The sequence below is a fragment of the Zophobas morio genome, unplaced genomic scaffold (genome assembly GCF_036711695.1).
Source record: "Zophobas morio isolate AGI-343-1 ecotype UQ-CSIRO unplaced genomic scaffold, CSIRO_AGI_Zmor_V1 ptg000004l, whole genome shotgun sequence".
NCBI classification, from domain to species: domain Eukaryota; kingdom Metazoa; phylum Arthropoda; class Insecta; order Coleoptera; family Tenebrionidae; genus Zophobas; species Zophobas morio.
Window position 1 is genome coordinate 14,021,488 of NW_026972109.1, and position 27,821 is coordinate 14,049,308.

The 27,821-nt window shown below is 35.1% G+C and overlaps 1 protein-coding gene and 1 long non-coding RNA gene across 5 annotated transcripts in view; one reads left to right on the top strand and one right to left on the bottom strand.

Annotated features, from left to right (window-relative positions):
- Nucleotides 1-9,882, top strand: part of LOC135142206 (uncharacterized) — a 43,336-nt gene extending 33,454 nt beyond the window's left edge. The window contains exon 3 of the long non-coding RNA XR_010282474.1: nt 9,174-9,882. This is a non-coding gene — a long non-coding RNA (uncharacterized LOC135142206). The remainder of the gene's footprint in view (nt 1-9,173) is intronic.
- The window catches only part of LOC135142109 (telomerase-binding protein EST1A), a 101,564-nt gene continuing 81,354 nt past the window's right edge, over nt 7,612-27,821 (bottom strand). For 3 of the 4 annotated variants that reach the window (XR_010282466.1, XR_010282464.1, XR_010282465.1), the window contains 6 exons: nt 21,460-21,737; nt 17,470-17,637; nt 13,143-13,290; nt 12,666-12,968; nt 8,293-8,490; nt 7,612-8,156 (listed from right to left, as the gene is read on the bottom strand). Coding sequence is in view for 1 of the 4 variants with exons in the window: in XM_064073779.1 (XP_063929849.1) it covers nt 8,360-8,490; nt 12,666-12,968; nt 13,143-13,290; nt 17,470-17,637; nt 21,460-21,737 (1,028 nt within the window). In the remaining 3 variants the exon portion in view is untranslated. Of the gene's footprint in view, nt 8,491-12,665; nt 12,969-13,142; nt 13,291-17,469; nt 17,638-21,459; nt 21,738-27,821 lie in introns of all 4 variants that reach the window. The other variant, XM_064073779.1, reaches the window with a different exon arrangement.

Sequence of the window (27,821 nt, forward strand, 5' to 3'; positions counted from 1 at the left end):
CCGCAGGAGAGGCGTACCAGAACTGTTCCTCCAACAATAATTTAAGAGTTCGCGCAAAAAAAAATGATTCCTAGAATTACGAATTCCATCGTAAATTCTCCAAAATTTTATTGGATGTTTAATGAGTCGATCGCATTTTCACGTCAGATCGATGCGGGTTCATTAATCAAAGCGAATAAGAGGGCCAAAGGCGGTCATCAACTTGTCCAAATGTTATGCAACGCTATGTAGGGTAAGGTGGGGCAAAGACGCAAGTCAAGTACGAATTTTTTCGTTCGAAAAATGCGGCTTTTCTTCGATTTCTTCCGTTTGGACACAATGGTCCTTGAACTTGGCCGTTCGCCACCGCGGCCTCAATTACCAGAAATTAAGCACCGAAATTGGCAAATTTTTTCACATGCAATTACCGAAAACGTTCTGAAATGGAGCTTCAAATCGTTTCCTTCCCACATTAGGCGAGGTGTATAATTTAATAATGCGAGCAGACAATCCATGGTTGAGGGCACGCTGGTCTGAGCGCTACCGTTAGATCGACTCCCGACGAAACCATGACTTTCTCGCAACAACGAGAAAAACAGTAGCGGCGCGTTCCGACACCGCAATTACACATGAAAATATTTTAATTGCGAACAATGGCGCAGTGGCGGCGCCACCTGCAATCACGCGGGCATGCGACACATTCTGTGCGAGTTTCAGCCGATGACGTCTCCACTTTTCAGGTACACTGAACTTTAATTCCACCAACTATCTATCTTCATTGTAATCAAATTTTATTAGCGTTGCCACTCAACTCGAAAATAGATTTTTTTCTGCTAGGCAGCCAAACCAGTTCTCTTTCAATTTTAAGGCCCTATTATTGCGGACGCGAAATTTTTCGACTGTCAATTGAAAACAATTGCTTGGGCACGGCTTTGTCTGCGATATAAGCGAGTCATCCTGCGATCTTCAACGAGAAAATTCACCTAAAAGCGTAAACGGTTGCGTTCTATTTTGCCGAGATTGAAACTATTGCGCTGTTAATGATACTTACGTCAACGGACATACGTTGAAGCTCGTGGAAGCTCAAATATTTATGTACCTACTGCCTAAAAAATGCTGAATACATGTAAATCGAAGATTTATGGTGATTTAAGTCAATAAGATATTCACATTCTTTGGTAAAAATTTTACCTTGGGTGTACAATACTGATTGAACTATAACATTTGATTGAGAAAAAAATCCAAAAAATTAACCTTGAAGACGATAAGACGTTAAATATTTAAAAACAATTAAGACAAATTTTTAATGCATACCTATTAAACAGATATTAATGTATGTTTTGATGATGTTACTAACAGTACTTAATCAAATGCTTTATTTGTTTATTCGAAATTTATTCATTTAACCTTACATTAGTACGATCTTGAGGTAAATTTTTTGTGGACATAAAACTGGCATTGTTAACAATTTTTAATGCTGTCTGTTCTCGAAGCGTTTCTCAATTTTCATATAATACATTCAAAATTCAAATATTTCCAGCAAAATGTGTCAAAACTATTTATCTCAAACTTCCCTCACCTCAGAAGCACAACCGATATGTGTCATTTGCAGAAGTTATTTTTGCTGTCTTTCTAATAAAGATGGTAATTTTATTCTACAGTGCTTGTAGCGATTAACATTCAACAAGAACCTGTGAGCAAAATCTACGACTACGTGTCAAAAAATTCACCCAAAGTTTTATTTGAATTGATTAGGATGTTTCTGAGCTCCGAAAAAAAGTTTTCCGAATTACCCATTTGAACGGTAGTAGTTTAAAACCGAGACCCCGCGGAGAGACCGTATTAAAAAACTGCTATCAATTTTTTTGTTTTATAACCAGTCGGCGGATTAACGTATAAATCGCATTCGAAACGAATGCGCTTACAAGTCAACTTTCGGTGATCAGTAACAGTAAATCAAGATATACAGGGTGGGTCACTAAGTGTGGTCCTCGATATATCATTAATTTTTGAAAATAGAAAAAAATTCGGAGACAAAGTTATACGGTTTTTTGAGTGGTATACACTAAAATTATTAACACACAGATTTTGTTTTAATGGAACAGCCTGTATATTTTAACGTATTCTTGTCGGTCTTTACCTAGGTTTTATAAGCATAGTTATTCCAGTTTTCTTAAAATTCTTTAACAATGCAAGGGTCCAAAAAAATCGTACCAGGGTTCTTTGCACATCTATTTTGTAGACAAATAAACAAAGATATGCACTTTGTTGTGGTATCAAAAAAACTGAGTCTTTGTATAGGATGAATTAGCTAAAAGGGAATACCTCGAATATTTTTTTATTTATTAGCCAAAAGTAATGATACTAAATTTGCAAATGAAGAATAATAGTCCGCGTGCATACGTAAATTCGTTGCTTAAAAAAAAGCAATGAAAATAAGTTTCAGGTCATCACTTTTTTGGGGTGGATAAACAGATACATTTTGATTAAAAAGTTATTGTTAACTTCAAAACGTCTGGTAGATTTCAAAGTATTCAGTTTTGCAATTCTTGATTAATAATAAAATAAACTGACTCAGTCATTAATTTTTCTGAGACACCCTGTATAAGCAAATCTAAAAAATATGAATGGAATGATAAATCAAATATAGACTCATCATATTTCGGACATTTTAGAGAGGAGTTATTCGGCAAAATTTTGAGTTGACGTCATCAATTTTTTGGAAGGGATAAACAAATATACATATTTTGATTGAAAATTTTTTATGCTTATCATAACTTTAAAACATCTGCAAGATTTCAAAGGATTCGGTTTTGCGGATTCAAAATTAAATTACAAAAATAATGTTTTATAATTTCGAAATTTTTTCCAAAAATCTGGACGTTATTTTATATAATTTAAAAGTTATTTACTATGTAAATTTTGAAGTGACGTCATCACATTATTGGTGGGGATGATTAGACAAATTTTGGTTAGCGTTATCTACAAAAATATCGAAAGAATTATATAGGGGCGCTTGCGTTTTTAGGAGTTCACATGGAAATTTTTTCCCAAAAAATTAAATTTTAGAAACACAAACAAATTAAAACTGTCTATTTTTTTTCCTATGGCAGAAAATCTAATTGTTATTGATCAAGAATTTCGTGAAGAATGTACCTCAATTTTTGTTATTTATAATTCATTTCACTGTCTTTATAACGTTTCGCCGGTAAAATATCAATATAAAATTTTTCACAAATTGTTAAAAAATTATCACTACGTCTAAATTCGCGTATTTTACCTAGTCGTTTGCAACAAATTCCTAGCTCTGAGAACGAACTTATTTGCAAAAATATTGAAAAATACCAACGTTTTCTAGAAAAAATGCACTTCGTCATTATGCTTACTTAAACTTAAATAGATAAAAATTCCAATCTGTGATAAATCATTCGTATTAACGAAATTAAATTATGACGAACCTCAAATCGCTGACTCGAAACGCAAATGTTGAAAAAATTTTATTATAACTTTCTCAGACGGTATGTCATTTGTCAAAATCAGTTTTATCTTAACGCCGCTCACCCATCCTCTATTTTTTCAAGTCTACGTCGTTTTCCACATTGATTTCTGGATGTCGATGTCTACAAGAAAATGTCTTTAGCTAATTATCGAAAATGTGTGAAAAATGGTCGAAAATGTCAAAAGCAGTTTTATCTTATGAAATACTAGCCCCGCCCACCCACCCTCTATTTTCTTGGAAGGTATGTCAGTTTTATCTTATTAAGTACTAGCCCCGCCCACCCCGTTCTTCTCATCCTATAGACTAATTTTAGTTCTTTTCAACAAAAGATCATTCATTTCATTCGGACCGAATAAGATCAATCACTGAAATAGAGGCAGGGTGGGTGAGCGGGGCTAATTATGTTTGTGGTATACTATTTGCTATAAAATATGTCTTATTTTGTGTACTTAAGGTGATGTTATCGGTTTAGTTTTCAGTGAATTTACAGTAGATTTTGTTTCACAAATACTAGACAACTAGTTGGAATCTGAACCCAATTTTTTTTTTACAATATCTTTGATATGCTATTAGTGTCCGGAACTTATAAAATTGGAGAATAAATGACCTGTTTTGCTCCAATAAAATCGCAAATATGCTCAAAATCACGCTAATATTAGGTCCGATTGTGCCGACTATAGTTATAAAATTCACATTAAAGTAAGTCATGGACATTCTTTGAAGTGTTTACTATGATATTTCAAAAAGAAAAAAAAATGCCCGATTTGTAAAACTTCATAATTTTGATTTAAAACTGATCATGTTTGAAGCTGTATTTTATTCGTTCCATTTGCTGTCTCTTACTGCGGTCTCTCTCGGATCGGGGCATAACACCCAACGAACGTTCTTGGACCGATGGGATAATTTATTACTTCCGACATCTTTTCGGTGACAAATTTAATCTTTGCATAAATTTACTTCAGTGTAGTTAGTGAACTCGTTGTGACCATTGAAATATATAAAGAGTAAATTTTGAAATGGGACGAAAGTCGAAGATTCCATTTTCAAAGCCACGAAAAAGTCGAAAAAACTTTTATCAGAATTATTATGTCAAAAACCTACTAAAACGACAGACAAAAAATGCAGTTTAATCATCATTTGATTAGTTTTACTAGTATTATGCTTTTATTTCCTAATTTCTGTACATATAAATATTATTGTTTTTTAGACCCGCCGCTGTTTTTATACACTTACATAAAGTGTAAGTCAATGTTACTAATAGAAATTTTATTATTGTTACTTTATATAATCACCAACCCTATTGTTTCTCGGCTTTTTGTCAAAGATCAAAGTGTATTACCTGAAAGAATTTTATTTTGTTGAATAAAATATTACCATAAACCTTATAATTAGCCGGATAACCATTCAGTATACACAGGTAGTTTCTATACCTCTTTAGTTTGAACTTAGCCGATACCAACCAGCTAGGGAACCAGTTATAATTGAAATATGTAAACCAAATAATTGAAGTACTTAGTTTTAAGTAAAACAATTGGGTATATTTATAAATACGCATAAATAAAAACGAAACAAGTTATTGGTCTGTAGTTTATTTTATAATTTGCATTACATCATGACATATGTATAGGTACGTACTGATGCAGAAATTGGTGATTTTCTCGTTGCATTTTAGTATAGGGACACACTCAGTAGAACCATTTGGACACTTAAAATTGATTTTGTTTTACTTGCCACAAATTTTTTTAAGTGTTGCGAAAGTGATTATTTTGTGACCGAAAAATAACTGCATTTATAATAATTTTTGGGCTGAGTGCGTTTTTTGTTGTAAATCAATCAGTTTTCCAATTAAATTATAATTGCTTCAACTTACTATTTGTTGTCTTAATTTTTCGAAGTTCATTTTTGTACACATTCAGATTTTTATTTCTTATTAATTTCTTGTGGTCATTTTTATAAATGCGTATATGAAAATTGAACTGTTGACGAACGAAAATCGAACAATAATACACGAAAAGCGGGTGCCGAACTGTTACCAGAGATTATGGGTGTCATAAATTACACCCCAGCTTTCCTGAGTTCAACCAGCTTACCACTACTTCTCGTCTTTATTTTTCTACACGCAAACTTCTTGTGAAGACAATAACACGGCAAAATTAAAAATCCGACAGTTTTCTTTTAGCAAACATCCCCTTAACCTAACGTGATCTGACCTGTACTGAACTCGCTATTGTCTAAAAGAAACAAATTTTAAACATTTCTGTGGATATATAAAAACTACAGTACATCTTTAAAACAAAAATTAATAATAATTTCTTTTTTTATCTACAAAAATTTCATACCGAGCTATTTTGATGGAACTATAAAAATTGCTGTATTTCAACTGGCGATTTTGCAAAAACGGTAGAAATCTTTGAAGAAATGAAGCCAAAAATGAATTCTGGATGTAGAAATCTGCAAGAAAATGTCTTCAACTAATTTTCGGAAATAATATAAAAATTTCCGAAAATGTCAAAATTGAGTGTTTGGAAAAATTCTCAAAAAAATCTGAAATGTAGACCTTAACGTGCTGATTCGAGTTATAGTCCCTGATTAAGAAACCTCCGGAAAATTCGGTTTAAAAATGAGCTTCAATTATCTAGCTAGCCCCGCCTACCCTCCCTCTATTTTCTTAGAGAATATGTTATTTTCGAAAATCAGTTTTTTTCTTAGCAAGTGCTAGCCCCGCCCACCCACCTGCCTTCTATCTTCTAAAATAAAGAAGTTATTCGAGGTGTCCGTTTTTAACTGACTTACCTTGTCTAGTTGCTAAATTTTTTTTTAATAAAATATTCAATTAAAAAAAATGCCTGCAAATGGTGGAGGCGCCGGGATAAGTTGTTTTTTTTTTTTTAATATCAGTTTACAATTTTTTTGGATGGAAACGGGTTAGCACATTTTGATGCCCAAACTACATTTTAGGACCCAACTGACCACATTTCATTCGAGTGGTACAACAACACAACATTACCACAACAACAACAACAATCGTAACCACAATACCAATAATGTAACACTACAGCACTATAACAACACAACAACACCACTGCAACACTACACAAACGCTGGAATTATTTTAACACGAGATCAACATTGACATAGCAAATCGACTTAAGAAAATACGAGAAACAGATTAATGAGAACATTGTAAAAATTGCTTTATTCTTCTCGACATTTTTATACAAAATTTTTACACTGCTCACACCGGATGTACGTCTCGAAAATTAATGCATTACGTCATCGTTTAATTTAATTTGCTCGATTATCTAAATTCCTTGAAATTACGGGAATTCATTAACATTATGATTATTAGTCTTAATTATTCATGTCAATAAAATCATTCAATTTGTTGCGGAGAAATAATTCTAAAAATGCTGTCCCCCATACGTTATGATCACGAAACACAATTAGGCTTCACTTTTTCCTGAAATATACAGATAATCTGTTGATTCTCGTAACGGTTACCAACAGTCGACTTAAAAAGTCCTTGAAACTGGTGCCGAAAAATTCCAGCCATCTTCACTTCCGATGCGCCGCATCGAAATCGCCAAGGCGTGGTGTTCGCGTCAAGTGGGTTCCGTCGTTCTCACGCATAGATCTTACTCGAATCGCATATCCAATACGACAAGAAGTGATGTGTGTAGATGTCTAGATCTCAGCAACACACTTATTAGTATTCAGCAATAAATCGACGCGTTGCGAATTTTCAATACAGCAATTATGCAAGACTATTCGACCGAGAGAAGGCGCATTGTTTCACGAAATATGGACTGGGAAATCCTTCGATTAAATTCGGAACGCGTCCGTTAATTCGGATAAAAAATTTCGACAGTGCGACGGTGTCGCTGTCGCTGTTTCAAATTTAGCCAATTAATTGCTGAATAGAGCTGAATTCTATCGGCTGTCGGACGACAAAAGCGACAATTAAAGCGACGCACATTATGAATGAACCGCTGCATGAGACGTGCGGTTGTCCTCTTGAACATCTAGCGACTATAAATAAACCATAATTACACACAACCACAGACTGATTGCTAACACAAACACTCGGTCATAGCGTTTCACTAATAAATGGCAGCGGGAAGAACAACACAATGTACGTAATCATATTATTTATTTATGTACAATAAATTCCTGAGCAAAACAATTGCAATAATTAACAACAGTTCATATAATTTACTTGTATAAATCCTAAATACAGTATGTAAGTTTATCTCTTAATCGTTAATAAAAAAAAAACAAACAAAAAAATATTAAGAATAAAGACAGAGATTTTTATATATTGTGATATATAAAAAAAGTTAAAATAAGTACATACATTATCTCACTAGGTGCTAGAGAAAAATAAAACCCAAGATCTGAGGGGGGTAAATACTGTGTATATAAAAAACAATCAATTTACATAAATAAAATAGAAATGGCACGATGCGCTAATTTTGTTTGTATTGTGTGTATGCGTGTTAACAACCTAATCGGGAGACACGAGGAATGCAACATCTCACAACCCGATCGAACGTGTAAAACAGTTAAAGAGGTGACGTCAAACCCCACGCTAAATTAAATAAACTACAATAACGATTAATTTAACTTAAACAAGTACATGAATTCTTGTCTAGAAGTGAGAAGTACGTAGGTCATAAATCTGGAAATGGAAAAACTTTAGACAAAAACCGAACCGATGAGATCTTAGGGTAGGTCTACACTAGACGAACAAAACAGAAACACAATCTCCACACTGTTTTGTCGACTCGTCGCAGATCCGACTCCCAGAAACTCACCGTTATCTCGAGATCTCGCCCTTTTTGCTAGTGACTGCTCTTATTAGCGCCTGGGATTCTTCGAGGTTCATCCTAGTCCGGCCCACTGCATGAAATCTACAAGCTCCCTCACGGGCACGTCCCTCGCTAGCGCTTTTACACGCAAGTTTCGGTCGTCTGTCAATAGTACCACTTCGCTAACTAATTTCTTGGGTTCATCTGGGGAAAAATCACGATTATTGGTCTTGCCTAGATGCCGACCACCACATACCACCCACGCATGAAATACTTGCCAAAAACAAAATTTCAACACAGTCAATTTTAGACCAACAAACTTTTCGCCCACTGACCTAATCCTTGATTCCTTTTCGTATATTTACACATATTTTTTTTACCTTATTCCATATTAGTATAATATAAATTATGGATAGATAACGTCGCGTTTAATTTTTCACAAGTATTTCACGGTCACTCGGTATTTGACTGCATCGGCCTTTTCAGTAAAAAAAACCTGAAGTTCCGTTAACTTTACGAACAACTATTCTCGCGCGCTAATTTATAATATTCAGGATAGATATTTTTAACTTTTCAACCGGAATTTTGATGCCAGCAGAGATGAATAAATTTTCATAATCTTCACCATTAATATTTAGATCGCGAGTTCGAATAGGACAACACTTCTTTCATTAAGTTTCAGGTTTTTTGTTTTCAAACCGCAGAAACTTAATACCAAAACGTTATTTTTTTGCATTCTATAATTTTAAAATATGAGGTCACAAGCACAGATTTATCGTTTCGTTCGATAACGGTGTTCGTTAAAAAATATGCGGATAAACGACCGCAACCCTCTATATCCTTAGAACGAAGATATATTGCAATTCTGTAAACATCCTTGTTTTCAGTTTGAAGGAGGAAGTTTAGTCGTACATTACAAATACGAAGGATATTATTTGAAATCGACGTGGGCACAATCGTAAAGAAGAGTTAGATAGAATGAAAAATGGATCAAGGTAGAATGATGAGATAGAATGAATCCACAAGATGAAGGGTGACAACATAGAATGAAGAAACAGATGAAGACACAGGAGTAAGAGACGAAGAAATTGAAGAGAAAGAATGAAGAGATAGAATAACGCCACAAGATGAAAAGATAGTAGGAAATATGATGAAGACATACTTAGAAGGAAGAATTGATGAAAATCGTGTCTTCATCTATCTCTTCATTTTGTAAAGAGATGGATGAAGGCAGAATGAAGAATAGAACGAAATAAGGTTGAAGACGTACAATTAAGGAAATAGATGAAGATCCTGTCTTCATTGTATGTCTTCATTTATTTCTTCATTCCATCATCTATAATTTTCCATCTATATTATCCTTCATCTATATTTTTCCCCCTTCTATAATTTCGATCTATATCTTCCTCCATCTATTATTCCCCCTCCCCTTCTATATCTTTCATCCATTTCTCCCTTCATCTATAATTTCCCCCCTTCTACGTCTCCCATCTATATCATCCTTCATCTACAATTTTCCCCCTTTTATATTTTCTCTCATCTATAATTTTTCGGCTTTCTATATCTTCCTTCATATATAAATTTCCCTCTTCTGTATCTTCCATCTATATCTTCTTTCATATATAAATTTCCCTCTTCTGTATCTTTCATCTATATCTTCCTTCATATATAATTTTCCCCCCTTCTATATCTTCCATCAATTTCTTCTTTCATGTATAAATTTCCTCCCTTCTATATCTTCTTTCATCTATAATTTCCCCTCTTCTACAACTTCCATCTATATCTTTCCCCTTCTATATCTTCCATCAGTACCTTCTATATCTTCCATCTATGTCTTTCATATATAATTTTCCCTCTTCTACATCTTCCTTCATATACAATTCCACCCTTCTATATATTCCATCTATATTTTTCCTCTTCTATATCTTCTTTCACCTATAATTTTCCCTCTTCTATATCTTTCTTCATTTATAATTACCCCCCTTCTATATCTTCCCTCATCTATAATTTCCCCCTCTATTTCTTCCATCTATGTCTTATTTCATACATAATTTTCTCTCGCCTATATCTTCCTTCATCTATAATTATACCCTTCTATATCTTCCATCTATATCTTTCCCCTTCTATATCTTCCGTCATTTATAATTTCCTCCCTTCTATATCTTCCTTCATCTATAATTTCCCATATATATCACCCTTCATCTATAATTTCCCATCTATATCACCCTTCATCTATATTTTCCCCCTTATATAACTTCGATCTATATCTTCGTTCATCTATCTTTCCCCCTTTCTACATCTCCCATCTATATCATCCTGCCTCTATAATTTTCCTCTCATCCTATATCTTCCATCTTCTACAATTTTTCCTTTTTATATCTTCTCTCATCTATATTTTTTCACCCTTCTATATCTTCCTTCATATATAAATTTCCCTCTTTTGTATCTTCCATCTATATCTTCCTTCATATATAATTTTTCCCTCTTCCATATCTTCCATCAATTTCTTCCTTCATGTATAAATTTCCTCCTTTCTATATCTTTCATATATAATTTTCCCTCTTCTATATCTTCCTTCATATACAATTCCACCGTTCTATATATTCCATCTATATTTTTCCTCTTCTATATCTCCTTTCATCTATAATTTTCCCTCTTCTATATCTTTCTTCATTTATAATTACCCCCTTCTATATCTTCCCTCATCTATAATTTCCCCCTCTATTTCTTCCATCTAGAAAATTATAGATGAAGGAAAATACTCCCTATATTTTTTCCCTTATATTTCTTCCACCAGTATCTTTCTTCATTTATAATTTTCTCTCGCCTATATCTATAATTTTTTCCCTCAATATCTTCCATCGCCTATAATTTCCCCCCTTCTATATCTTCCATCTATATCTTCCTTCATTTCTAATTATCCCCTTCTATATCTTCCATCTATATCTTGCGTTATCTATAATTTCCCCCTTCCACATCTTCCATCTATGTCTTCCTTCATATAATTCTTCCTCTTCTATACCTTCCATCTATATCTTCCTTCATATATAATTTGCCCTCTTCTATATCTTCCATCTGTCTTCCTTTATATATAATTTTCCCCTATTTCTTCCTTCATGTATAATTTTCCTCTTCTATATCATTTTCATCTATAATCAATATCTTCCTTCATCTATAATCTCCCCTTCTGTATCTTCCTTCATCTATAATTTTCCCCCTCTTCTATATCTTCCTTCATCTATCTTCTCTCAATCTATTGAAAAAGCTGATGTTATCTATTTTGTGAGCCAGCACTACAGATTAGATCTGATGTTGTGTACTCTACGCGTAAACATGCATTATCTATCTTTCTTTCTTATCTTATTTTCTCTCCACTGATGTATTTCTTCCATATTTTCTCTCATCTACATCACCGTCTCTGTTCTATATCTTCTCTCTTCATCTCTTTCACATTTTCCCTCTCTATTTCGTCTTCTCTTCTCTCTATCTTCTCTTCTCTCTATCTCTCTCTAGTGTGCGGTTGTGTGCACTCCTATGTGATATGTGCTCTTGTGTGCTACTTTTCTGCGGTATGTATCTTCTTGTGAAGAGATGGATGAAGACAGAATGAAGAGATAGGAAGAAGCCATAAGATGTAGAAATAGAACGAAATATAGATGAAGAATAGATCCTATGTCTTCATCTATTTCTTCATTATGTGAAAAGACAGATGAACACAGAATGAAGAGATGATGGAAAAATAGAACGAAATATGGATGAAGACATACAATGATGAAATCTATGAAGATCATATGTTTTCATGCTGTCTTAATTTATTTCTTCATTATGACTTTATCTATTTCTTCATTTTGTGAAGAGTAGAAGTAAAAGATAGATGAAGCTAGAAGGAAGTCACAACTAGAAGAACGAAATATGGATGAAGACAGAATGAAGAAAAGTGAAGAGATTGAATGAAAGAATAGATGAAAATATTGAATAAAGAAACAGAGGAAGACATTGAACGAAGAACCACAACTCGCGAACTAATCAGAAATTTTATGTTCAGTGTGAATGAAAATTGTTCAAATATTATGCTTACATAATTGTTTTTGAAACATGTGAAATTTTTTGTAAAATAATACTTTACTCAAGTTTTTTTTTATATTTGAATGAATTTTATATTTTTAATGTATTGAAAATGTTTGTTTTCTAGCGAAATATATTAAAAAAAAATACAAGTTGCAATTTAAAACACGCGTATATTTATCTACTAAATTAAGCCTCTCCGTTCAAGCTATCAACAATGGCGTTAACTTGATCATCACAGGTTTTCAATATTTAATATGGGACACCTGTTTCGTAGTCGTTCGGAAAGTTCTCAATTTCGTCCCGCAACTTACCTTCGCTTCCGCTTTGCTGCTCCCTATGTCCCTTGCTCAGCACCAAGCACGTTGCCAAAATCTTATCGTCGTTTTTGAACGTCGCGTCCAACGTAGAGTCGTCTTCCGTCGTGAACGTGGTGGAAGAAAGAACCGCCCCCTTCGTCGTGACGCATTTCACTGCCTGAGGCCTGCTCTTGAGGAAGGCGAGCGCCTTCTTCGCCGCCTGCGCCACCTTCTTAACGTGCTGGGGATCGAGCGAGCTCCTCGTCGACGGCGCCGGCGACTTGCCGCCCCTGCTCAGGCCCTCCAGCTCGCTGAGCACTGCATCAAAACAACGAGTTACGCGGAGCCGCCACAATACCGTGACCAAGTCGGAAAGTGTAAGTACGCGCCCGTCAATGTCATTGCACTCGACAGGTGCACGCACAATGCGATTTTTATTTTTCACCCAAGAGAGAAAAGAGTTATGCAATCGCACACATTCCTCGCACTTACCGACAATGGGCACCATGAGGGTGTAGACGTGAGATGCTGTGATCATGGTTATCCTGTCCAGATGGTCGATGAAGCAGTTGGTGTCGGGGACGAGGTACTTCGGCCGCACCTCGATGTGCACGCTGACCACGGCCTGACTCAAGATTTTCTGAGAACAGCCAGACGACAAAGGTCAGGTCAAAAGTATAAAAACTTGTTGACTTACAAGAGATGCGTAAAGGTTGCGTTGCTACGTGAAATGAAACGCGGATTTCGCTATTTTTCTTTTTTTTTTCTTTGCTTTGTGTACGGTTTCTGTTTCGCTAACGTCGCAACAACGAAAAAATTACGTGTACTTTCATAAAAACTCTAACCTAACAAAGATCAAACAGATGAATTATTACTATTCATTAAGCTCGGTAATGGGCAATAAATCTTTCATCTAGTCATACGGCGTCGAAACGTTTTACTACAGAGGCAAGTGAAAACCCTTTGTTGCTCTAAATAAGTACCGATGTGCTGAATGCTAGTCTTATTGTTGTATAGTCGCGATATGAACAGGACGTAAGAAACGAGACGTCGTTATAAAACCAGATGATTTTAGGCAACTGAATAGTGGAGGCATGACAAACGAAATAGATGTATATCTCTGTCTTCTGTCTTTCATCTACGTGCAAAAATTCTGGTAAATTTCTTGACAGGACATCTATGACCGATCTTGTAGTATGTGTCATTAACGCCGCATTAAGAATGCAAAAGTTATTGCTGTCATTTCTACTTTGTCTGATACATTATTCAGGTTCCTCTCTGTCATTCGTGCATATAAGGAATTCACCGACAAACCTTGAAAAGTAAAATATATCCACTAACCTTAGATGATTTTTTTGAAACGGACACTTCGTTCGCTCCGTTAAGACAAGATCAGGGGATGACAAGATTAAACGACACTAGTGACAATAAATAACATAAAAGAACATTGAATAAACTAAAACGAAAACTAAAAGAAACAGCAAAGAACTATGAAAGAACATAATAAACAATAAAACGGGAAGGAAAATTGGACGAGAAGTGGAAGCAGACTGAAGATGCTGTTCTAATACCAGCTCCAAGAGAAGCTGAAATTAATTCCAGACATTACATAATTGAAAACGATCCGCTACAAATATCGACACAGTACAATACATGAGACAGGTATAATTTCGCAAGAAATCATATATTTTTAAATAATTCACAACAGCAATGAATTTAAAGAAGATAATCGGGAAATTCACTTCGGATTATGTAAGGATATTAGTACTCGACAAGGACAAGCCGCTATTAATGTTTTATTCACAGGCGTCATGCGTGAGGCGTGAATACATATTCGGGTTTAACTCACTACTGAAAAAAAAACTTTCGTAGAGGAAGAAATAGTACAACTAGAGACTCTGCTGAATAGGAAACGTAAATAATGTAGCTGCAAAAAATAAATGAACCGATTGGAGAATTTGAATTAAGACAGGAATATGAAAAAATCCAGCAAGAACCCTGACAGTACTGACAACATTACAGGAGGTCTGGAATCTTCACTCCGAAATCGAAATCATTGCGAATTCGCGGATGAAATACAGACACAACATTATATAGCAAATTAAAATTATTTAGGCTTCCGAGAGAGATAACCAATATGATATTAGTTGGTAAGATTAAGAGCATTATCGTTTGACTCTAGGCGACACAAATATATCTCCATCCTCTTCAACACCGTTATTTTCATTTTTGTTTTAGCGAGCAAAGTAAATTACGTTGATTGGTAGGTAGCTGGAAATGAATAATGTCTTCCTTTGATAATAATTAGACGTTAACTTCATGTTATATTGATTTTAAAAGCTATATCTATCTAGCTGGCTGTCATAAATAGTTAATAATTTCGGAAAAACTTTCGTTGATACCATCTATTACATCTGGAATTAAGTAATTTCATTTTATGGCAGGTTTTTTGTGTAAAAAATAACTATTGCCTATGCATAGTAATGAGTCAAAAAGAAACAAGGCATCATGGACGTGAGAAACGAATGCTAATTTCATAAGGGTTAACTGTTAAGCGAGAATTAAAGTTTACTGAAGCCTGTGTGTTTAAAAAGTGCAGTTTTTCGTTTTTCAGTGTCTTCAGCCAATAAATAAAAACCTATGAGTGGCAAAATGGTAAAAATCTGTTAAAACTAAATTGTCCCTAGTATGCATCTTAGTTTAGTCTTCTTTGCATTCGTATTTGGTTACTTCAATTCTTCAAAAAACTTCTCTTTAAATGTTCTAAATGAGTTATTTGACATTTTCGCTTTCTTTGAGTAGGTAGTATTCTCTATTTCTTCGATATTCATTAGATATTTTTTTCCTACTACGTATAGGTTTTGTTGCTTTTCTTTCTTCAGTGGGGTTCCCTTATCATTCTATAAATTTTTTTAATTCTACATGTACTACGTATGTACTCCCCATCAGAACAATCCGTTAGGCCTGCTTATTCTCCTCTCTTTACTCCTTTAAAGTCGTTTTGTTTTTTGTCTTCTTGTCTTTTCTCCTTCGAAGAGATTACACCGCGATTATCATTCAACTCCCCTCACTTTTTATGGTTGAAATTTCTTGCTTTATTTTTGCAATAAGAAACGAATGATCACTGTCGGCATCAGCTTCTCTATTAACTTTTTACGTCGGTTATATCCTTCGCACGTCTACTTTCAATTAAAAAGTGGTCTGTATGGTTCTTTATCGTTTCATTTGGCGCCACCCAAGTTTCTTTATGCATATCTTAATGATTGAATCGGCGCTCATTATTCTGATGTTGTTTTCTACGCAAACTGTATTGATCTTTCCAATCTGAATGTTTACTAATTTTCCCTCCCATTGCTTTTCTATATTTCTTCTCTCTTCCTGTACTAACATCGAAGCCACCTGTTCGGAAACACGCTCACGATTGATTATTTCTACTTTTTTTTCTTTTCTAAATATCTCTAGTTTTTCTCCACATCTCCATATACAGGGTGTCCTACATAAAAATTTGCGGCTTTATATCCTGAGAACGAATAGAAATATTGAAATTCTGTACACGCCATCGTTTTTAGCTTGAAGTTGACTTAGGAACATTAAATTTTATCCATTGGGCAGCTTTCAGAAGAGCGAACAAGAATTTGAAGACTTATTGGTGAAGCCATACTTGCTCAATCAATGGGAAACAAAAGAGAAGTCCTAGATCTTTAGAACCACCAAATGGAGAGCAAACCTCACGAGAAACAATTCCATCCACCCCAGAAGACACAACTATTATTAGTTCATATTTTTTTTTTTTGAGTGTAGGTACTACGTGTATGTGTCATACGGTGTCGAATAAACAATATTTTTTTAAAATGAAGCCATAATTTTTGCTTTAAAAACGTTTCGATCTGTTTCCTTTCGTCTCGAATGAAGTATTGCGCATCTGTCCTTGTCGTTTTGCTCGTTCGCGCCGCACCTCCACGTTCAGGTCGACGTCGATGCGCGTCCGAGTATATTCCGCGAACAATCAAGCTGTGACAATGTTTCGTGGAGATTTATTGCATCCTCAGGGGATGTGTCTAGAGTTGCATCGGATTTAATGGGAACGGAATGGAATGCCGTCGTCGTCTGTCTCTGAGAGACTTCTTTAACGGTACACGTGCGGGAGATCCGCCAATCATCCGGCTCTCCTCCTCGACCGGTAGATTGGCACAGGTCCAAGTGTGTGTGTGTCGCACGAGGAAGTAAGTACCCGTGCACCAACACTGCTGCACGCCCACACTTTCCCACGGCCCGCCGCAACGGTTCCTGACCGACACGGAATTCGGATACATGCAAATGTACAAACAATATCAATCGGATCCTGGACCCACTGACACAATATCTCGCCTAAAATCCCGAAATCGGAGCGACGAAAAGAACCGACGAGGACACGTAGTGAAAAGTAAAAACGGCGACGATGGGATGGGAGCGTCCCTCCACCACGACTACAGTTACACGCTATGCGAATTATTCAATTTCACGATCTAACGGCTCCTTAAAGGAGCTATTATAGACTTTTTCCAATAACATACTGAACTTCACAGAACAGCCAATAACAATGGAGTACCGCTGTAATGAAATTGGCATATTGCAAAAAGAAAACGGCAGAGGATCGGCAAATTGACTCGGACGACCGTAATTGAATTCGCGTCAATTAAGCACAATCGAATCTCGGTCTCGGTAATAACGATGCGTTCCATAAACCTGTCACGCATGTCACTTCGATTCGTTAAATATCGCAAAAAGCGAGGAATGGAACACCTCGAGGGACGAAAAAAGCGTCGACGATCTACTATACCTTCACGCGCTGTTTGTGCAGCTCTTGGCGCCGCTGGGTTCTCTCCAGTTCCACTTTCCGACACAGCAACTCTCGCACCTCCGACGGGGCCTCTTCACCAGGTCCGTTCGACATCTCCTCTTCTTCTTCGTCGCTGAAGCTCTCCATCAGGACGTCGTTGTTGCGAACCTGGAAACACAAAAGACTTCCATTTAGCCAAATTCACAACCACGCACTATTTAAAAACAGTTGTATTAAACTTATTTAAACAGAACTTCCTTGATCCCTGAAGCACAATCAATTCGATAAGTTGTTTCTTAGATAAATCATAAAATTATTATTATGTTTCTGTTACACCTACTATAAATTAATTAAAAAAATTGGTCGAAAGTTGTTTCGACAGAACTTCCCCCGCTACTGAAGTAAATACAATGAAACATATCCAGCATTTTCAAGTTGAGTTTTTTCATTAATTTTTTGAGCCGCCATTTTTTTGATAAATCTAAAAAATATTAATGCAATGATAAATCACACGTAGAAATTCATCATATTTTGCACATTTCGGGTAGAATTTGGGTAGAATGGACTGATTCATTAATTTTTTTGAGTGACCCTGTATAAGCAAATCTATAAAATGAGATTCCATAATTTGATTAATAAAAAATTGGTCGAAGGCTATAAGTATAATCCGACACATTCAGCTCTTAAAAAAAATTATAAAATTTGATTTTACTATTTTCGTTTTGCAATAACCGCTGTAAAGTCAAAACCATTTGAATGAGTTTCTCAAAACAGGGCTAAAATTATTAATTAGGCCACAATCGAACAAAATGTTCTGAATATTATATACCTATTCTTATTTTATCATTATTACACACTGCCAGCCAAAAAAAACCCGACCACTTCAATATTTTCCAACTTTACGTTAATGTTTAGTATTATAACTTTTTTTTTCTGTTTCCACATGTTTTAGAATAAAGTTGTTTTCTGTGAGTGAATACATTGTTTTGCTTTTCGGAATATTTTTGACAAAAGTTCGATCAATTGAAGGTAATCACAAAAAATTCAAGTGGCCGGGTTTTTCTGTCTGGCAGTGTATAAAGACGTGCGTATTCTTCACATTTTCGAGAAAATGGGGTGACTTGTTCTTAATTTGACCAATAAAAAATTTGATGACATTGATGGATACAGACAGACAGACAGACAGACGGAAACGAGAGACTACTGTGGGGTCATGAAACGTTGAGAAAACATAAAAGTGTCCATTCGTCCGATGGCCTCAATTACAATTCTTCCTTCGCTTACGCTCGGGAAGTAAAAAGAGACTTAAGTGGGATTTATAAACTTGCTGTTGACGTTGGAGTTCCCGTTGCAGTTACTGTTCCCGCTGACGTTGCTTTTACAGCTGAAAATTGCCACTTATAAACTCCGTTGCCAAGTTGCCGTTGATGTCCAACTTTTGCCGTATTTAAAGTGGTTGTAGAAGAAAAGTGGACGATTTAAGTTGATTACGACAAACATTTACCATTTCAAACATGTCCTAAGTTTCATATTGTCTAAATAAGTCTACATAATATATTACGAAAAAAAGGCACAATGTAGCCCCGCCCACCCGCCCTATCTCAGTTGTGATGATTTTTTTATTCGTCGGAAGCCAAGGGGGCGGAGCTTAACTGCAGAATCTTTATTTCTCAACGAGAAATTAAAAACATGTTTTTGAGTATCGTGTTGTTCAAAAAATACCATGTAGGTACCCGCCACAATCTGAATTCTCGATTGTGATGAATATTTCATTCGTTGACGATCGAGGAGCGGGATTTAACTACAAGATTCATATTTGTTTAGAAGAATTTACCATTTTAAACACGTGGTAAATTTCTTGTTCTGAAAAGACTACATATATTAAGAAAAAAGACAAAATATAAGCCCCGCCCACCCACCCTATCTCAATTATGATGATTTTTCTAATCGTCCAGAGTAAAGGAGCGTAATTTAATTGCAAAATACTTATTATTGCTCTACAAGAAATTGTCATATAAGACTTGTTTTTGAGTATCGTGTTATTCAAATAATATTATGTACTCGTATTTTAAGAAAAAATTAAAGTCAAAGATTAAACCCCATCCATACCTGCCCTGATCGAAATAGTAATGAAGTTTTCATTCGTTGGCAGGCCTAGGGGCGGAGCTTAATCGCAAAATCCATATTTACTTACAAAAATTCATCATTTTAAACGTGTTTTAAGTTTCTAAGAATTAAAAAAAATCGTCACAATTGAGATGAGGTGGGCGGGCGGGGTTTTTATATTTTGCCTTTTTTTTTTAATGTACATAGTATCTTTGAACACGATACTCAAAAACATGTTTTTAATTTATTGTAAAGAAATAAATATTTTACAGTTAAGCTGGTTCACGGCGAATAAAAAAATCATCACAATTGAGATACATTTGCCTTCTTGTTTTAATATGTGTAAATTTCCTTTTTACAACATGAAAGTTAAAATATGTTACAAATGTAAAATTTGTATAAGGAAATATGCAGTTAGGCTCCACCCCATAATTGCAAGTCCATATTTCCTTCCAAAAATGTACCATTTTAACCATGTTTTAAGTTTCTTGTTGTGAAAAGACTATGTATATTAAGAAAAAAAAGGCAAAATATAAGCCCCGCCCATCCGCCCTAACTCAATTCTGCTGATTTTTTTATTCGTCGTAAGCCGAGAGGCGGAGCTTAACTGTAAAATTCTTATTTTTTTGCGACAAATTACCATGTGAAACACGTTCTTAAGCTTAAGTAATCGTGTTATACAAAGAAAACTATATGATTTATTAAAAAAGAAAACCAACCTACTGTCAACGGCAACGTAACGGCGAAAGTTAAAAGTTGGATAACTCGACTGTCACCCCAACGGCGTGCTAACTTTCAACGGCAACGTCAACGTCAGCGGCAAGTTTATAAATCGACCTTAAGAACTCCTAAGAATCTTTGAAATTCTTGCAAAAATAAAATACAAAGGACCCTAAAGATTTTTTTATATGGGTCCCTAAGGTCCTTTTTTGCGGTTTCTTTAAGGGCCAAGAAGGGTTATTTGAGCCTCCTTAAAACAAATATAGATGATTAACCCCGAGGGTCGCCGAGAGCGCACTGGAAGTTGTAGAACTGAGAAAGTTCTAGTCCAGAAAAAAAACATTATAGATAAGAGCGGTATTTGTTTTAAATAGTTAAGAATTTGGACAAGAACTGTCAGTCTATCACTGAATTTTTGTAGCGGCAAATTAGCTATATTTAATTATGTAATATTAAGCTCAGGGATATCTGTTGTGTCCGAATAAGCTAAATATAAACAAAAAACCACAAGTAAAAAAAGTTAATACGTTGGAAGAATCATTCTAGATTTAGAATCTGGTTTTGTTACCTGTAAATGTACGCAGTTGAAATAGTCCTAATTAAATCCAAGGACGAATCACACGAAGTAAATAACTTTATTGAAGATAATGCACAAACTATTCGTTTTTATCAAGAAATATCTGTTAGTTGATGTTAAGCTACAGCTATTTGAGACCTGTTTAGGTTTAAATCGAATAATTTTTACCAATTGGGTTAAAATTCATGGTGCCAATGGTGCATATCGCATTTTGATACTATAAGTTGTAAAAAAAACTTTGAAAGTATTCATAAACACGTAAACCCTCTGTAACTCCTAAAAATAATTTTTCGGTCATCTTGAACATGGTGGACCGTTTTAATAACACAGAAATCTTTCGTAGGAGTTTCTCTAATTGCTTGTCTCCTAACGAAAGTGTATTACTGTTTGAACAGGTGTCAATTAAGTAGTTTATACATCCACATCGGCTGAGCGCTTACCCGCTACTAGAATAAACAGATTTAGCTAATGAGAAAAATATTGACACAAAACAATAACAAAAACCGCAATGTTTTTCGACTTTTTTTCATCCACGTGGTACCGCTTAGACGAAGACACTATATCTTTCTCTCTCTCTCTCAACTCACCAGATCCTGGGCGGCTACCGGTGAATCCCTGCTGTTGGACGTACACACCACCGAAACGTACTCCCTGAAGTCATCTTCGATCTCGAGCTTGAGAACGGGCGGCTCCAAGCCGCATAAAAAGACCGTTCCGAAAAAGAGGAGTTTGTCCATTCGGAGGGCAAACTGCGCGACTTCGATATCTAGATCTTTGGGAGCGTAGCTGATGTCGGGCTCGTTGACCATCAACGGAGTGAAACCGCTCAAGACGCTGTCCTCCGGCAGCTTCACCTGCTCATAACCTGTAATGATTTTGGCTCTTTTTTATCGATTCCTTCTATTTTTGGAAGTTTTACGTGGGCCGAAATTGCACGTCGTCGAAATTGGCCGCGCCCAATTCGGGAATAACGAACAATCTAAATTGCAATTTAGGAGTCTTGCGGCCGGGCTAACGCAACCGCAAAAAGTTTTGTCTGCACGTATAATTATACTGTCGGCTTAGATTCGTTCTCGGAGGAACTCGTCGTGATGAAAAAAAGTTGTTTTGTTAGGTGTTTTGTACGAAAAAGTTCTGCACTTGGTCGGTACAAAAGGATTTTAAGTGGTCGATGGATGGATGGAGAGCTCGGGATCGACAAGTCAATTTGCTGGTTGTTGATGATGGTGAGGACGTCGTGGAATATTTTCTCAGTGGAGAAGAGAGGTGAAATTTGAAGCTGTTTACTGCAAATGACACCGTACAGTTAGTTTTTGGACAAATGTCCGTTAGACATATGATTGACGATGTCGTTTGTAATAAACAAATCTGAACTGGATCAGATCCGGACCTGCATTTCTTGGTACCATCAATTTGAGTTTTCCAGGTTAGGTTAAAAGTGTAATTAAACGCTTCCACATGGTTACAACATACCAGAGACATTTTTTTAACTTTTATTACTTATAACCTGCTTTCATAAATCTTTTTATCGGTTCGATTTTTATTTGTTTCGCGATAATATTTAGATAATCGGACCATAAAATTTTAAATTATACATGTATTATGAGGATTGCTCAACTCCGCTAAGCCAAGACCGGCGACTTTACGAGGCGCGAAAATGTATTTTTGTACGAATAAAACATTCTTTTTTCTCCAACCGTTTTAGCACCAATGTTTTTTTATAATAAAATAAAAACAACACTAAAATCAGTATTTTAGCATTAGCTGAATTAGAACAAACACGGGATGATTATTTCTACTATCGTCTTGATGCTCTACATACTCACTACTTCTAACATACTTGTCAGTGAGTTTTTATGCTTTTTCAAGGCAGTTAATTAGTACCAGTCATTAATGATTTAATTAGTAATGTGGTATGACGTTCGTCGTAAACAATGGCCAGTGTAGTCCTTTATATTTAGCAAATCAAAATAAGCAGCTACTTCTTGAACAGTACATGATTATTTATGGATGCTTACAACTTGTTTGTGCAATCTTCCATTTTCGTACTTAACAAAAAAAATCTTGATTTATCCATATGAGGCGGACGGAAGGCGACGTATTTTGTGTACAGCTTTAGTAATCGTCGCCTATAATTTTGTAAAAGATATGGGTTTCTTCAACTTTATGTTAAGTACATTCAACAAAAAAAACTTTGTAAAATGCTAGTATTTTGAAGATTTAAGTTTAAATATACCGGGTGTCTGGAAAATGGCGGATTAACTCTCTCTCTAACAATCAACTGGTGTGTTGTTTTTATAATAATTTGGTAAAATTCCATTTGACAACAATGTTTGCCTGATACAAAGCGAAAGTATAAATCAATAAAAATCGAGTAAGCAGTTAAAAATGTTTGAAGTATCAAAAATTGTCAAAGTTTTCAAAACCCTACATTTAAAATGTTCGTAGTTAATTTTAGGTCCCCTGGTGTTTTATTTTCGGAGAAATTTAAAGGAATCTAGACCCGATTTATAGAAAGCGAAGTTAAAGTTAATTCGTGATTAACTTTTAACTGAGGTCCGTTGCTAGGAAACGTGCATGTTTCAACCAATCACGGGCTCATATTCCACAGTTTAATTCTCTGTTAAACTAATCGAGGATTAAATATTTAACTCGCTGTTCTATAAACCGGCCCCTAATGTTTTGTCGCTGTAACTTTTAGTGTTTGGGTACCCATGGTGTATTATTTTGGGAACCCATGGAGATTTTTTTTTGTAAATTATTTAAAACAATTTTGGAGGACTTTGGTGTTCTATTTTTGGAAAATTCTAACCTGACCTGTTTTTGAGTTAATTTTGGAACCCAGCTTTTTTTTGGAAAATTTAAAACAATCTTGAGTTTCTAGGTATTCTTGTTTGGAAAGAATTTGAAAGTGCTTTGGAACTTCTAGTGTCTTTTCTCATAGTAATTTAATTATTTTTCTTACAGGATACTCATTTGCGAAAATCAGTCTTATCTTAGCAGATACTAGCCCCGCCCACCCACCCTCTCTTTTCTTCGAAGATATGTCATTTGCCAAAATCAGTTTTATCTTAGTAGGAACTGATGACCAACTTTTACAAAAAATGATCAAAATTTCGAAACATTAAGAACTTACTTAATATGCACAAGGCAGAAATTTTGAACATCTCTAGTCTTTAGTTGGTTACGCTTTTTTTTCTTTTGTTGTTTTTTTGGTTTATTTATTAATGAAAAATAATAGCTTGTGCAGTGTTGCCAATTTTACTTTTATAAAATTACGTTTTTTCGTAATCTTCACCATAAATTTTTTTATTTTTTTTGGGACTTCCGAAACTCCCGTACGTAACGTACTGAACAGTTAATCCACCATTTTCCAGACACCCGGTATATATCTCATTAGGAATCGATTAATTATCGACATTTGTTGATAAATTACATTTTCAAAAAAGCAGTGCATTTTACTATAGTGGGGTCATAAATGATTCTAACATACAAATGGGCACTACCTTTAATTTTTCTGACAGTATAATTTTCATATCGAGAAAAATGTGCTCATGCTTACTTCCTTAACAAGTGAATGGTGTATGGTTGTAAGAAACTCAACTCTGTTTTCAAGAATTTCGTTAAAAAATCCCAGGAGTTCCTGTTTTTGAAGCTAATTTTTTAAGGATTCTCAGTTTTGTGATTTTCCTGAGATTGGTAGCGTTCAGAGGAAATCCAGAAGTCGCACACTAATAAGACGAACTCCCAAAGTTGTTGAAAATTATTGATATAAAACTTTTTAGTGATGAAACCCGGTTTCATCTTTCAACCTTTATTTTGAAAGAACAACATTACATCCACAAAAGATTGATCTTCTCCCTCCCAAGAAATTGAAGAGGCCGTCTCCAAATTTTCTTCTTATTAGTTGTTGAAATTACGATAAAAAAATCATAGTTTCCCCACCCACCCACCCCGTTTTCTTTTTGATCGCTCATTTTATTGGGCGAGAAGTGGATTTTTTACCTACAATTAGTGGAATTATAACAAAAAATTGGTCTAAAGAGTTTAGACAGTACTTCCCTCGCTGTAGGAAACTTGACGACTGCATGCCTATTATGTTTTTTTTTCTCATTACATTTTTGTAGTGGGAATTTAAAAAAAAAATGTGATGACGTCATCAACATTTTTGCAAGGACACGTATATCAGTTGGGATAGATGTAGTGTAATTCTAAGAATAAAATTATTGTGTTCCCAAATTTTCGGGAAAATGAATTGGGTCGTTTAGAATATTGATTTCTTATAATCAATAAAATAACGAAACAATTTACTCACGTATACGGCGCCGGTGTGTAATATCTAGAGAGCGGATTTCTGTCGGGCTAGGCAAGGCCAAACTCGGTACGGCTCGCGCGGGATGCGAATTCATTGCCGTTGCGGACTGCACTTCGTTTATTTGAGATTAGAATAACGTTGTTTCGTTGCACTCTGCTGTTAATTCCCGTTCTCATTTACTTAGCCGTTTGATTAATAAATCGTTAATTATATTTATGGAATCCAGCACGTCCCCCCCTATAATCGTGACGTAGCCCGACAGAAATCCGCTGTCTAGTAATATGAGGGGCAACTGAAAATCGTTTATGTATAAACATTCTTAATTTAAGATGACAAGCGTAACAGCATACGTGAGAGCCAAACAGAGAAACTGTAAACAAAACGACCATCGGTTTTATTGCTTCGACTTCCGCTTATTATATAAAACATTGCGTTTTATTTTAATTCTTGACGGTGAAATTCACAATTGGTTGATTATAAACATGTCTATTTCGCATTCGCGGAACCAAGTGAACGCATAAAACAAATGCAGGTCTATAATGTTAAAGTCGATGTAAATAAGCGTGCTACTCTTATGTTTCAACCGAGTTTTTCCTTTAACAAATTTTGTGTCTACCAAATTGGGTTGGTTGGGGTGTAATACTAATAATAAGTATTGCCTTTAATTTAATCAATAAAATAAATTGACTGCATTAATTTTTTTATACCACCTCTTAAGAAAATCTAAAAAATATGAATGGAATGATAAATCACAAGTACAAACTCATCATATTTTTTGCATTTTAGATAGGATTTATTCAGCAAAATTTAAGGGTGACGTCATCAATTTTTTTAGGAGGGATGAACAAATACATTTTGAACAAAAGTTTACCATGCTTATAATTACTTTAAAATATTCCCAAGATTTCAAAGCATTCGGTTTTGTAATTCCTGATTAAATGGATAAAATAAATTCACGCCTTCATTAATTTTTTTGAGTCACCCTGCATGTGCAAATCCAAAAATATGAATGGAATGATAAATCACAAGTACAGACTCATCATATTTTGTACATTTTAGATACGATTTATTCGGCAAACTTTTGAGCTGACGTCATCAGTTTTTTGTAGAAGATAACCAAATTTTGACTAAAGATTTATGATGCTCTTTATAGCCTTAAAACATCTGCAACATTTCAAAGCATTCTGGTTAGCAGATTAAAAATTAAATTTCAAAATATTGTTTTATAATTTTGATTTTTTTTCCAAAAATCTGGACGTTTCGGGTGAAAAGTCGATTCAGAGTTGTAAACTACATGTGTAGGACTATGTTATTTTATACAATTGAAAACCCATTTACTATGTACAATTTTGAAGTGACGTCATCGCATTAGTGGTGGGGATGATTAGACAAATTTTGGTTAGCGTTTTATCATCTACATGATATTCTTAATATAAGTACAAAATTTCACAACAATCGGTCGAGTGAGTACTTTCGGAGATTATCTGTCTAATAAAAATCCGGGACGGCAGACGGACAGACGGACGGACAGACGGACAGACGGACAGACAGACGGAAATGGGAGACCTATTTCTTCGTCTTCTAGGGGTCATGAAAGATCGAGAAAACGTAAAAGTAGAGAGTCGGCCGACGGACTCGATTACAATACTTCCTTTGCTTACGCTCGGGAAGTAAAAATCTAAAACTAACGCAATCCATCTCCACTTTTGGATTTCAATGGTTTAGTTTATTTAGTGTGAGATCAACATTGAAGTTTATTTTATTAAGTGGTACAATCAACGCTAAAAAACTCAAAGTGGCCCCGCCCACCAACCCTGTTTTCATCTTGATCGCTCATTCTATTGGGCGAAAAGTGGATTTTACGTTGATAGTTAGTGGAATCTTAACAAAAAAAATGTAAAACTAACACTAGGCATCTCCACTTTTGGATTTCATTGGCTTATTTTATTTACCGTGAGATGAAGATTGAAGTTTATTGTTTTAAGTGATCGAATCAACTCTAAAAAACTCAGAGTGGCCCCGCCCACCCACCCCGTTTTCTTCTTGATCTCCCATTTTATTGGACAAAAAGTGGATTTTACGTTGATACTTAGTGGAATCTTAACAAAAAAATGTAAAACTAACACTAGCCATCTCCACTTTTGGATTTCATTGGCTTATTTTATTTACCGTGCGATGAAGATTGACGTTTTTTGTTTTAAGTGATCGAATCAACGCTAAAAAAACTCAGAGTGGCCCCGCCCACCCACCCCGTTTCTTCTTGATCTCCCATTTTATTGGACAAAAAGTGGATTTTATATTGATAATAATTAGTGTAATCTTAACAAAAAAACTCAAGTGTGCCGTTTCTCGAAGATGACTATTTGGGTCTATTTTCTTCCGTCAGTTACGGTTGTGAGATATCAGAACATGCAAGAATTGTACAACGGATATTTTCAGCATGACTGCGCAACAGCTCAAAGAAATTTGAATTATCTATAGGGATTTTATGACGACTGTTTAATTAGCTCCCACCTCGACCGCCCGATTTGACACTTTACATTATTTCTTATTCTCGACTTTCTAAAACACCATTTTGCCATTTTAAATGCAACAAGGGTTTAATTCCTGTTGACATTACAACCTAGCTTTTTA